This window comes from Tasmannia lanceolata, unplaced genomic scaffold (assembly GCF_043159265.1).
Source record: "Tasmannia lanceolata isolate RefF3 unplaced genomic scaffold, GAP_Taslan_0.1 ptg000004l, whole genome shotgun sequence".
Lineage (NCBI taxonomy): Eukaryota > Viridiplantae > Streptophyta > Magnoliopsida > Canellales > Winteraceae > Tasmannia > Tasmannia lanceolata.
Window position 1 is genome coordinate 4831914 of NW_027518681.1, and position 12664 is coordinate 4844577.

Sequence of the window (12664 nt, forward strand, 5' to 3'; positions counted from 1 at the left end):
GGCAGTTTTAAGGGACTTGATAAGCCCATTCGTAAATTGGTAACCCCATTTTGATACTAGATAACCCCAATCCCAAATATTTGAAAACCCCCTTCCAAAACTCTAGTACCCTCGGCCAATTTTCAGGGACTTGATAAGCCCATTCTGAAATTGGTAACCCCATTTTGATACCTGACATCCCCAATCCTAGAGACTTGAAAACCCCCTTCCAAAACTCCAGTACCCTCGACCAATTTTCAAGGACTTGATAAGCCCATTCAGAAATTAGTAACCCCATTTTTATGCTAGATAACCCCAATCCCAGAAACTTAAAAACCCCCTTCCAAAACTCTAGTACGCTTAGCCAATTTTTAGGGACTTGATCACCCCATTCGAAAATTGGTGACCCCATTTTTTATACTAGATAACTCCAATCCTAGAAACTTGAAAACCCTCTTCCAAAACTTTAGTACCCTCTGCTAATTTTCAAGCACTTGATAAGCCCATTTTGATACTAGATAACCCTAATCCCAAATACTTGAAAACCCCCTTCCAAAACTTTAGTACCCTCGGCCAATTTTCAGGGACTCGATAAACCCATTCTGAAATTGGTAACCCCATTTGATACCTCATAACCCCAATCGTAGAGACTTGAAAACCCCCTTCCAAAGTCAAAACGTGTTGTATATGCCAAAGGATATTTTCATCCAGCTTTTACTGACAAGACCTCTTGTCCCCCGTTGATAATTTTTGAAAAGCATAATTTTGCCTAATGTTTGTCCACATTGGTAATCGGTCCCAAATCTAAAACCAATCAAACAAATGCAACATACATGGCATAATCCCTACTCCTGAACTTTGTTTATTCTTTTTTTCTCTTTTCTCATAAAAGCACTAGAATCCCATTATACAAAAGCAATTCAGATTTTGAGAAAAGAAGAGTCGTTGCATTATAAACCAGAAATTAACAAGTCACTATAAAATCCATCTCCCAAGAGTTCTTCAAATTTCTCACCGAAAGTAACAGAAGCAAAGTATGTGCAAAAGTTAAAAAGAAAGGAAAACACAGCACACTTTCTTCATCCCCCCACTTTTTTCTCAGAAGCAAGCATCCAAAAGGCAGCAACAACAAAGGGCCGCCAAACTGCATAAATCAACCACAAAATAAATAAATAAATAAATAAATAAAAAAGAATTTATAAATAAAGACCCACCAAGAAAAAGCACAATTAGTAACAGCATATTGATAAAATACTAGTTTTAAGGATTTATAAATAAAGACCCACCAAGAATGAACACATATTAATAAAATGGGGGCGAGGTTTCGCAACCAACTATAAATACACCATCTCCATGTAGTCTGACTCATCCAACCCATGACCTCACATAGATAGGGTGTTCCTAAGAAACCATCTCCGTACCATAATCCTAACCATTCGATCTATAGAGCCTAATTTCTAGCCATCCATTTCAAAATCTCCACAAATCATAACCCTAACCATAACCTATAATCCCAACCATAACCTACAGAATGAGTCAAACAACTACAGGAGATGGTGTATCTAGAGGGCTGCTCAGGCAATCAGAAACCTTTTCCTCTAATAAAATACTTGTTTTTTGATACCTGCACCCCTCTCTCCTATTCTAACTTCTAAGGTCATTGAAAATTGTAAAATCCAAGTAATTGAAATCAAGTAGCTTTTAAAAAAAAAAATAGAGATTACCCAATATTTAATTACCCACGAAAAACAGCCAACTGGTTAATGGAATCCACCTTTTTCAAAAGGAAAAAGATAAAATTTAGTTATGAAGGGAAAAAAAAAAAAAAAAAAAAAACCCCATTATCTTCTACCCACTTGATAACAAACGAGGAGGAAATTGGGAGGGTGCCGTGTTTATTTTCAAAGCAGAAAGCTTCATGAAAATTGCAGCTAGTCAACTAGAGAAAGCTTAAAATGAAAATCGGATCCGACCGAAGAGATCTGAGGAAAGATCCAAAATCAAAGAGAGAGAGAGAGAGAGAGAGAGAGAGAGAGAGAGAGAGAGAGAGAGAAGATTACCATCCTTCCATGCAAGAAGGGCCACTGTTCTGCTGAGGTGGAGGCTGAGCGTATCCCTGCGGAGGGTAACCTTGCGGAGGGTATCCCTGAGGAGGGTAGCCCTGAGCGTAGCCTTGCGGAGGGTACCCTGGCGGAGGATATGCGTCCTTAGAAGGATAACCTACAAAACAAGAAACCCAATAAAACCCCCATCAGATCCATCAACCATAAACAAGAAAAAAAAAAAAAAACCCCAAAAAACCCAAAAACTATTTCTATGATCTTTTAGATCAAAACCCTAGTACAGATCTGAAATTAAATTTACCTTGAGGAGGAGGAACACCAACAGGGGATTGTTGCTGATTGTAATAACTCATCCTTGAAGAAGATGGACTTTAGAGGGATTTAGAGGGATTTTTTTTTCTTTGGAAGTGGGATTTGTTTAGGGGAGATGGGATTTTTATAGAGAGAGAGAGAGAGAGAGAGGAGACGTGGAGAAAGGAGACGCGTTTTGATGTTATTTTTAGGCGGTAACAATACGCGTAAATGTATAAACATGAAAATGGGTAAAGTTGGAATTTGTTTAGAGTTTCTAGGAAGCTGAGAATAACCACCTTTTATTAGTGCCGCGTGTGCAAAACGACGAGCAGGCACTCGAACGAAATGACTAATATATCCCTACTTTGGGGTAAAATGCCAAGGAAGGTTAAAAAAAAATGTAAAACTTTTACCCTAGTGTCAAATCACACGTTGCTTTCATTAAGATTTTAGAAGGGTGATGATTTTTTCGTTCCGTCACATGGACGGTTTGGATCATCCTATGATATGGGCCTACGCCATATAAAATCTCGGTTTGAAAGGGTGATGATTTTTTCGCCCCCCTGTGACGTGCTTTGACGTCAAAGTCTGCCCACAATTTACGTTACAATGGGGCTCATCATCCTATAGGAGGTGAGATGAGGGTGATTAATTTTTCGCCCCCTATGACGTGATTTGACGTCAAAGTCTGCCCACGATTGACGTTTCAAGGGGGCGCATCATCCCATAGGAGGCGAAAAAATCATCTTGTATTTAAAAAATGTACTTTTGGCCTGATGTCAAATCATGGGTTGCTTTCGAGCACTATATAAGTTGGCCTCTTCTAGTCCTGAGGCATTTCCCACACAATAAAGATGATTGAAGTTTGTTTTCGAGCTAAGGAATCTTTAAAATGTGACACATATAGTCATCTTTCTTTTGACCTAGGGATTTGATAAATTCGCACCCCCTGGAGGATAAATCGCACTACTTTAGCGTCAAATGACGTCAAACATCATTAAAGTCTGCCACGTACCCTTCTTTTTTTACGCTTTTTGACGTGAATTCAAGGTAGAGGGGTGCGAATTTATCATCTCTCTGGATGTAATATCAAATCTTGGGTTTGGTTTTTCATTCAAATTTCTTAAAGTTAAAGTATAAAATATGCCCATGCGAGGGAGTTGATATTTATACCACTTTGTTTTGATATTAACAACCCTCCCTTTGTTCACACCTTTCTCTTGTTTGTAGGATTTAAAATAAGGGATTTGCTAGTGTCCCGCCCAGAAGGCACGTCGTGGATGGTCTGTTGCATGTGACAGCAGTCGCATGTGACTGAAGACCAAATCTGCTGAAAAGTGACCAATATATCCCTACTTGGGGGTAAATTGCCAAGGAAGGTTGAAAAAAATAAAAATAAAAATAAAATCTTTGGAGTACTTGTCATTTACTTTTCCCGGTAGAAATTAGAGGTCCTATAGAACTAGGGCCGGCAACGGGGCGGGTCGGGGCCGGATGTTGGGGTCCCCTACTCCTTCCCCTCTACGGGGAATTTTCCCCCTCCCCTTCCCCGCATCCTTCGGGGACAATCACTTTACTTTCTCACTTTACTTTGTTAAATGTTAGGTTTAAAACTAAAGATTTGCTAGGGACAATCACTTCAGGCATGTTGCGGCTTGGCTGTTGCATGTGAGAGTAGCCACACAACCCACATAGGCTAAGATTTTGTCTTATTCATTTTATTAACATGGGGGCAAAGGTGGTTGCTCTCAGATTCATTTAATTGATCAATAGTCCCTAGCAGATTCCTAATTCCCAATCCCACTTGCCAAAAAGTACTGTACGTGCCACACCATAGGAAGATCTAAACCGTCCATTTGATGGGCACACCATACTACCATAGGCATAGGATGATCCAAACCTTCCACTTGATGGGCACATTGTAGGATAATCCAAACTGTCCATTTGATGGGCCACAACGTAAATAGGTTGTGGCCCAAAAATCATTTCCATAGGATAATCCCAACCCTCTGATCTATAGAGGAATTGCATATTATAGTACCTTCTATAGATCGGAGGGTTGCAATCATCCTATGGAAATGATTTTTGGGCCGCAATCTATTTACGTTGTGGCCCATCAAATGGACGGTTTGGATGATCTATGGTGTGGCCTGTAAAGTACTTTTAAATTGTAGCCTATCAAATGGACGGTTTGGATCATCCTATGGCGTAGCCCATACATTACTTTTTGAAAAATAATGGACTATACGAGCGCACACCATATAAAATCTCATCACTCATTTGCCTTTATTTGGGGGAGGGAGATTTTCTAAAAAATTAATGTTGCCTTACGGTGATGGTTCGATGGAGAGATTTTAGGGATTTCTAAGGGTAATATACTAATATAATGAGGGACAATGCCCAATGGATTATGGGTAAAAGAAAACATAAAAAGCTATTTCAGGGACAAAACTGTACTAATGGAAATTATGAAAATTTAGGGGGAATCTTGTAAATATGTTTTGATCCAAGGGGTTTCTAGTAGTTTTCCCCCAAAAAAAAAAAAACACTTAAAAAAATACATGAAAAAAATGGCATTAATGCGGGGTGGGGCGGGGCGAACTCCATCCCCTTCTCCTCCCCTTCCCCGCACCGGAGAATTTTTAAAATCCCCTTCCCCTTCCCCTTCCCCACTCAAATCGGGGAATCCCCTCCCCAAGAGGGGCGGGGCGGGGAGGATCCCCGCTTTTCCGGGTGAAATTGCCAGCCCTATATAGAACTTGGCCTCTTGAGGCATTTCCCACACAATGACACAATAAAGATGATTAAAATGTGCTTCCGAGCTAAGGAATCCTAAAAATGTTACACTGCGAATTTTTTGCTATATATTGAAAAGAGAAAGAGTTATCTATACACTAGCTTAGAATACAGTGAAGGCTAACATTGTTTGGGTGATCCAAAGCATTCATTTGAAAGATCCTCACATAGATAGGGTGTGCATAAAAACTCAGATCCATAGCTCATCCCAACCCTACGATTTGTGGAGGTAAAATGTACGTGTATAAACTTCACAAATTAGTCCAATTTTTGCCTCCACAGTTCGAATGGTTAGGATGATCCTATAGATCTTTTTTTGTATGGACACCCTTTCTATGTGAGGGCCTTTCAAATGAATGGTTTGGATCACCCAGACAATGTGGGCCCCATTGTACTTTAAGCTAGTGTGTAGATAACTTATCTACACAAGTGTGTAGGAACCCTTCTCTCATATTGAAAAGTACTTTTTACTTTTTTATTTTGGGACATACCTTTTTTTTTTTTTTTTGAAAGGTTTTAGGGACATTCCTTGTGTTTACACATATAGTAATCTTTCTTTGACCTAATATCAAATCTTGGGTTTGGTTTTTCATTCAAATTTCTTAAAGTACATTCCCATGCATATAATATGATACTTGTTGCGAGGGAGTTGATATTATACCACTTTGATATTAACAACCCTCCCTTTGTTTACACCTTTCTCTTTGTTGTTGGATTTAAAATAAGACAGATAAATTTAGGGAAATGATATCAACACAAACCATGTTTTGATATATGCCCTCATCTATCTTGTCTTCTAGTATTTGAAGAGATGTCAAAAGGTTATTACGGTTGCCAAAAAGCTCTTACAAGCCAATTAAAAAGGAAAAAACAAGCTAGAGCGCACTCACAACAAAAAGTTGGTGTGCTGATATCATTTGCCTATAATTTTGATATCATCTTTTTATCTCCCATTCATGAGGTGGCTGGTCTAAAGTGTGACAGACCAGCCGCGAAAAGGCTTTTGCGATGGACCTTAGCAAATCCAATAGTTTTGAATGAGTAAATTTCTTATAATTTTGATTTTCAAGATATGTCTATTTTGAGAATAAATTTGAATTTTTTTTTATTTATTATATTTTATCCACAAAAATTTTAAAGTACTTATTCAGTCATCTTACATTGAAGTATTTTTTTTTCTTGGCTTAATTAGCTAAAATGTGTTGTGATTATCATAATATAACTATTAATTCAGAAGTTCTCTTTATTCTTAGATGATATTGACTGAATTGAATTATGACATAAATATCATATTATATGATTTTATATCCTCGTGATTCTTTGAGTTTTAAATACATACTATATGATCTCAATAAAATATATTAAGTATACCCTTTGTCCTCTTTTTGTATGAGTAACAACTAACAAATGTTTGGAAACCTTGGAAAAAATATTCCATGGAATATTTGTGGGGTCAGTTGTGACTATGCGTGGGAGGAGCACGAAAAATCAATTTCAAATAGTTGATTTTTTTCACTCCTTTACTGATTATGACACTAAACAGGTTATTATTGGACTCAATATCACACAAATATGAGTCCAATATGAAAAGGGAGATGATTTTTGACGTAAAAAAGCATTAAAGTCTGCCCACAATTCACGTTAAAAGGGAGGCATATTATCCTAAAGGGGTTTGAAAACATCATCTAAGTATGAAAAATAATGAGAGATTCTACTAAAGAATCATTCTGGGATACTTCTATACGATGCTCATTGCTAGCCAGACTGGTATTCACTAGTTAGAATGGTGACTATAACTCAGTCCAAATGTTAGTGAGACTACCTTGTAGGATGAGCCTTGGTTAGGGGTGTAAACGAGCCGAGCTTGGCCAGGCTCGGCTCGGCTCGTTAAGCTCAAAAGCTTGGCTCGGGCTCGGTCAGGCTCGCGAGCCTTACCGCATCTCCTGTCTTTTTCTATCGAGACCTTTTATCGTCTTGCGCACTTACATGTACATATGTGTTGGGGAGTGATAAATCGACCCCCATATATCTTAAATCGACCCTTTTAATGGAAACCATTAGGGCGTGTGAGCTCTACACTTGTATTGTGTTTAACGACAAGCGGCAACTTTATTCACACGCCCGAGCGTTTTAGGTTAGAAAGCGGTAGATTTAAGATATATGGGGGTCGATTTATCACTGCACTATATGTTTTGGGAAATGATATATTTGCACCCTTGTTTTACTTGGGAGAGCCTCCTCTAGCATATTTATGACTATACTTTTGCTCTAGAGGAGGGTGTCCCAAGTAAAAAAGGGCGAATATATCACTTCCCATATGTTTTTTTTTTTTTTTTTTTAAATATAGTGTGTCCATTAGCTCCATAGAATATTCCAAATAGGAAATCATATATTCGTGTAAAATATTCACGCCATTTTTTACCTGGGCCATCCTCCCACCAGTGTAGAAGAGTAGTCCTTAATACAACAAGGGAACTGTCCCAGGTAAAAAAGGGACAACTGTATCACTTCCCTCTATTAGCCTCCTTTTCTTCAGCGGGACACAACCCTTGTAGTGTAAAAGGAGTACTCATAAATTACCAGAGGGGGTGGCCCGGGAAAGAAAAGGGGCAAACATATAACTTTCTATTCCAGACCATTCATTTGTCGGGTCCCACTATAAATATGTTGTGCCCCAAAAATCATCTCTATTGGATGATCCTTACCCTCCAATCTGTGGCGGCTCTTAGAACGTGCAGTCTCTCAACAGATCCGAGGGTTAGAATCATACTACGGAGATTATTTTCATGGCATATCCTAATTACATTGGGGCCCAATGGTTTGGATCTCTTTATGGAGTGGGCCCAACTTTATTTCTTCTTCTTCTTCTTCTTTTTGGTTTTTGAATGGCAAACCAACTTTGTTCTTTTTTTTTTTTTAAAGAGTAATGCTATGGAAACCGAGAGTAGGACCTAAACGGGGACCGGACAAATAATTTCACGCCACAACATCACAAGTGATGTAAGCCACCCTTCAATTTTGGGAAATCATAAAAAAGTAAAAAAAAATTGAGCACATGTCATGTTCTCATTGTAGGTCCCCTGCTAGGTGGTACTCTCTGTCTCCATATCATTTTCAAAGCCATATCATTTTCCTTTTGAAAATGATAGCCAAATGTATTAGTAAAAGGACCGAGATGGTCGAGTACAACAAGAGACAAAAGAACAATATAAAAGTACAAGAATAGTGAATCACGTCGGAAGAGAGTCAAAGAGAGCTAGAGAGTCAAAGAGAGCTAGAGAGTCCTTGTAAACTCCTACTCTAGCTAAACCATCCGCTTCCTGATTAGTGGAATGGCGCACGTGAAGAAAGACAACCTCCATGGACTTTACCCAATCAAACATTTCATCGAACCATCTATCAAATCTCCATGAGGGGTTTTTGAGGTCCTTTGAGCCATCGAATTACATTAGAAGAGTCACCTTCAACTACTACATTATTGAGGCGATTCTTCTTAATGAGCTCCAATCCTTGATGCACTGCACTGCACGCACTTCCATTTCTGTAGCGACCGCCGTCCCAATAAACCCCGCATACGCCCAAAGAATTTCACCAAACTCATTTAGGGGTGTTCGTTTGGTTATAACCGAACTGAATAGACCGAAATTTGATAACCAAAATAATTACGGTTATCAAATTTCGATAACCGAAATCGAACCGAAATTTCCAAAAACTGATTAAAAATTCGATTATTCGGTTATAACCGAATAACCGATTAGTGGGAGAAACAGAGGAAAAAAGCCAAATCTTGATTTGGATCGGAGGGCTAGGATCATCCTATCGAAATGATTTTTTGAGCACAACCTAATTAAGTTGTGATAAATCAAATGGACGGTTTTGATCATCCTACGGGTGACGATATAGCACTTTGTTTGGAAAAATAATAATTTTTTATCCATAATTTTGGTTATTCAGTTAACCGAATTTTTTTTTGAGATAATCGAAACCGAACCCGAATAACCGAATTTCCAAAAAAATAAAAATAACCGAAACCTAACCGAAAAGAAAAGAAACCGAACCGACCAAACAAATTCAGTTCGGTTCGTTTATTCAGTTATAACCGAATAATGAACAGCCCTAAACTCATTTCTTAGAACGCCTCCTACTCCACCGGACCCAGATTAGTTCTTTAAATATCTGTCTCGCATGGGACCAAGAGTCATCCATGAGGTTATATAAATGGTCTTGATTGCACTTACTTGACCCACGTGGGACCCTATAATTATGGAATTGGATCGAGTTAGAAATTCGTGCCCCTTTCCTTGGTGTATAGGTGGTAATTTCAATGAAATAAAGGCAGTTGAGGAAAGGGTTGGATGTTCAAGAATTTCGCAGAACATGCAGCGATTTATCGATTTTATTGCAAATGCTGAGTTACTCGATCTGCCGTTGGCAGGTGGATCTTTTACATGGGCCAGAGGTGAAAGTAGGAGCCGTTTAGATCATTTTTTGATTTCTTCAGAGTGGTTGGAAATGGTTCCGGAGGTTTATCAAAAGACACTTATCCACTTAGTCTCGGATCACTGCCCCATTTTGCTTGATCCTAGATTTGAGTCGTGGGGGCCTAGCCCTTTTCGATTTGAGATCGCCTGGCTTGATTACCCCCAAATGGATGAGAGGATGGAAGAATGGTGGGAGATGTGTATGGTAGAAGGTCCGGCTGATGTGGTGATTGGCAAGAAATTAAGGTTTGTGAAGAAGAAACTCAAGGAATGGGTAGCGGTAAATAAAGAAAGTCTGAATGAAAGGAAAAGCTTGCTGGAGTTTAGGCTAGTAGAGCTAACTGCTCTAGAAGAGAGTGGTTTGGGAGGCGAAGATGAGCTTCAAGAGATGGGGAAAGTGAAACAAGAACACTAGGCTATGTTATTGCATGATGAGATTACGTGGAAGCAAATGTCAAGAGTTAAATGGCTGGTTGAAGGGGACAAAAATACAGCGTATTTCCATGCAATGGCTAGTGCTAGGAAGATGAGGAATAGAATTGTGGTACTTAATGACGAAGGTAGGCTGGTGTCATCAAAGGAAGGCATATCCTCAACCATTATATCTTTCTATTCCAAACTCTATTCCTTTGAGAATTTGTTGCGTCCTATCCCAGAAGATGTGGCTTTTAATTGTCTCTCTTTGGAGGAAAGCTCAAAGTTGGAAGTTCCTTTCGGTGAGGAAGAGATTGAGGAAGCCCTTTTCTCTCTTTCCAGGGATAAGGCTCCTGGTCCGGATGGTTTTTGTTTGGCTTTTTTTCAGTCTTGTTGGTCGGTGGTGAAATGTGACATTCTCAGATTCTTCAAAGAATTTCATGAGGGATTGCATCTTGATAAAGGAACGGGTGCCACTTTTATTACACTGATACCCAAGATAGAAGGAGCCTCCAAGATTTCTGACTTCCGGCCAATAAGTTTGGTGGGATGTTTGTATAAGGTGCTTGCAAAGGTGTTGGCGGATCGAAAAGGTGTTGGCGGATCGAATAAAAGTAGTGCTGCCTAAGCTTATTTCCAATAGCCAAAGTGCTTTTGTGGATCAGAGGCAGATCTTGGATTGTTCTTTGGTAGCAAATGAAGCCATTGATGATTATTTCAGACACGGAAATAAATGGGTGGTTTGTAAGTTGGACATGGAAAAGGCCTATGACAGGGTGAAGTGGGATTGTTTGGATTATCTATTGGGTAAAATGGGGTTTGGAAATGAATGGAGAGGTTGGATTAGAAGATATATTTCGTCAGCGTGGTTCTCGGTCTTGATTAATGGATCGGCAAAAGGTTTCTTTAAATCATCGAGGGGTTTGAGAGAAGGGGATCCTTTATCTCCCTTTCTTTTTGTCATCGTGGCAGAAACTCTTAATAAGCTTATTCAGAAAGGCAGCGAAGTGGGGCTGATAGAAGGTTTTAAGATAGGAAAGAACAAAGTGGAAGTGTCAATCCTTCAATTTGCGGATGATACTCTACTTTTCGGTGAGCCGGATCAAGTTAAAGTGATGAGCCTCAAGGCAATCCTTAGATGCTACGCGATGATTACAGGTCAGCGATCTAATTTCACGAAATCAAGTATGTTCGCAATCAATTTATCCCCTCTTGAAGCCAGCAATTGTGCAGCTATTTTGGGTTGTAAGGTTGAAGAGCTTCCTTCTTCCTATCTTGGCCTTCCATTGGGTGTGGGAGGCCTAATAAAGCTCTTTGGGACACGATAGTTGCTCGAATTGAGAAAAGATTGGAGACATGGAAAAGAAGATTAGTCTCAAAAGGGGGTCGACTGACCCTTGTTAAGGCAGTTTTGGCAAATATTTCAGTTTATTTCCTATCGTTATTTAAATGCCCTGTAAGCGTGGGGTTGAGGATAGAGAAGATTCAAAGAAGATTCCTTTGGGGGAGGGAGGGGGGGTTGAATGAAAAGAAGGGTATTCCTTTGGTTAAATGGGAGAAGGTTTGTGCTCCAATTAAAAAAGGTGGTTTGGGAATTAGGAAAATTAAGGGTTTCAACTCTGCTTTGTTATGTAAGTGGTTATGGCGGTTTGGTGAGGAGGATCAAGCTTTGTGGGCTAGAGTAATTGGGAGTAAATACGGGGTGCTGGCTGGCAAATGGGCGTCACCTGATGCTTATGAGAGACGAGGAGTGTCGATCTGGAGGGATGTGCTTCGCTTCTCAAATGTATTTAATCAGGGCTGTAAGTTCAGAGTGTATTCTGGTAGGCGAATCAGGTTATGGCTTGATGTATGGTGCGCAATCGAGCCCTTGGGACCGCTATTCCCAAATCTACTAAGAGTGGCTGCAGATAAAAATGCTTTCGTGTGTGACTGTTTTGAAAGAGTGGATCAGAAGGTGATTTGGTGCCCTCGGTTTAGAAGGAATTTTTTTGAAAGAGAATTCGAGGATTTAGCTTCCTTGTTTGAGCTACTTGAGAAATGCTATATCAAGAAATCCGGTGAGGATAAAAGAATATGGATTTAGAATTCATCCGGAATCTTCTCCGTGAAATTTGCATATGCTAAGTTTGTTCCGGATGTTGAGGATTCTTTTGTGGCTAAGGTTTGGTCCTTTCATTGTCCCCCTAGAGTGTCTTTTTTTGGTTGGTCTGTAAGTAGCGGGCGTATCCAAACCATTGAGTTTCTGAGAAGAAGGGGTTTATGCTTGATTGATCATTGTCCGTTATGTTTGGAGGATGGCGAATCTATTGATCACTTGTTCATACATTGTAAAGTAGTAAGGGTGATATGGGGTTTAGTTTTAGCTCGATTTGGTATCCCATGGGTGTTTCCTCAAACAGTACCTATGCTTTTGGACGGCTGGGAATTTGTCCCTTGGAAAAAAAAAGGGAAGGTGCTGTGGAGGATTTGCCTGTTAGCTCTTTGGTGGGTGGTCTGGAAAGAAAGAAATGGTAGGGTTTTCGAGGGCATAGCCACTTCATCCTTCAGTATTTATTAGAGGATTATAGCTATATCTATCCAATGGGCGAAGAGTCTTCCTTTGTTCAGATTCGTGTCGGCTTATGATTTGTGGGA

General features: G+C 39.6%; 1 protein-coding gene across 1 annotated transcript; it reads right to left on the minus strand.

The window, feature by feature from the left end:
- Window positions 1-904: 904 nt before the first annotated feature.
- On the minus strand, window positions 905-2500 carry LOC143875745 (protein CYSTEINE-RICH TRANSMEMBRANE MODULE 13-like). The gene is made up of 3 exons (XM_077377348.1): window positions 2344-2500; window positions 2040-2199; window positions 905-1123 (listed from the first exon to the last, which is right to left on the minus strand). The coding sequence occupies exons 1-3, from the start codon at window positions 2393-2395 to the stop codon at window positions 1078-1080; spliced, it is 258 nt and encodes an 85-aa protein (XP_077233463.1). The 5' UTR covers window positions 2396-2500; the 3' UTR covers window positions 905-1077.
- Window positions 2501-12664: the final 10164 nt, after the last annotated feature.

Bases quoted from the DNA above. Each gene is read 5' to 3' on its own strand.
- LOC143875745 (XM_077377348.1), bottom strand. From the start codon at position 2,395: ATGAGTTATTACAATCAGCAACAATCCCCTGTTGGTGTTCCTCCTCCT. The intron at 2,200-2,343 runs GTAAATTTAATT...CTTGTTTTGTAG, and splicing joins TGGTGTTCCTCCTCCTCAAG to GTTATCCTTCTAAGGACGCA. The intron at 1,124-2,039 runs GTAATCTTCTCT...TGATTTATGCAG, and splicing joins CCTTCTTGCATGGAAGGATG to TTTGGCGGCCCTTTGTTGTT.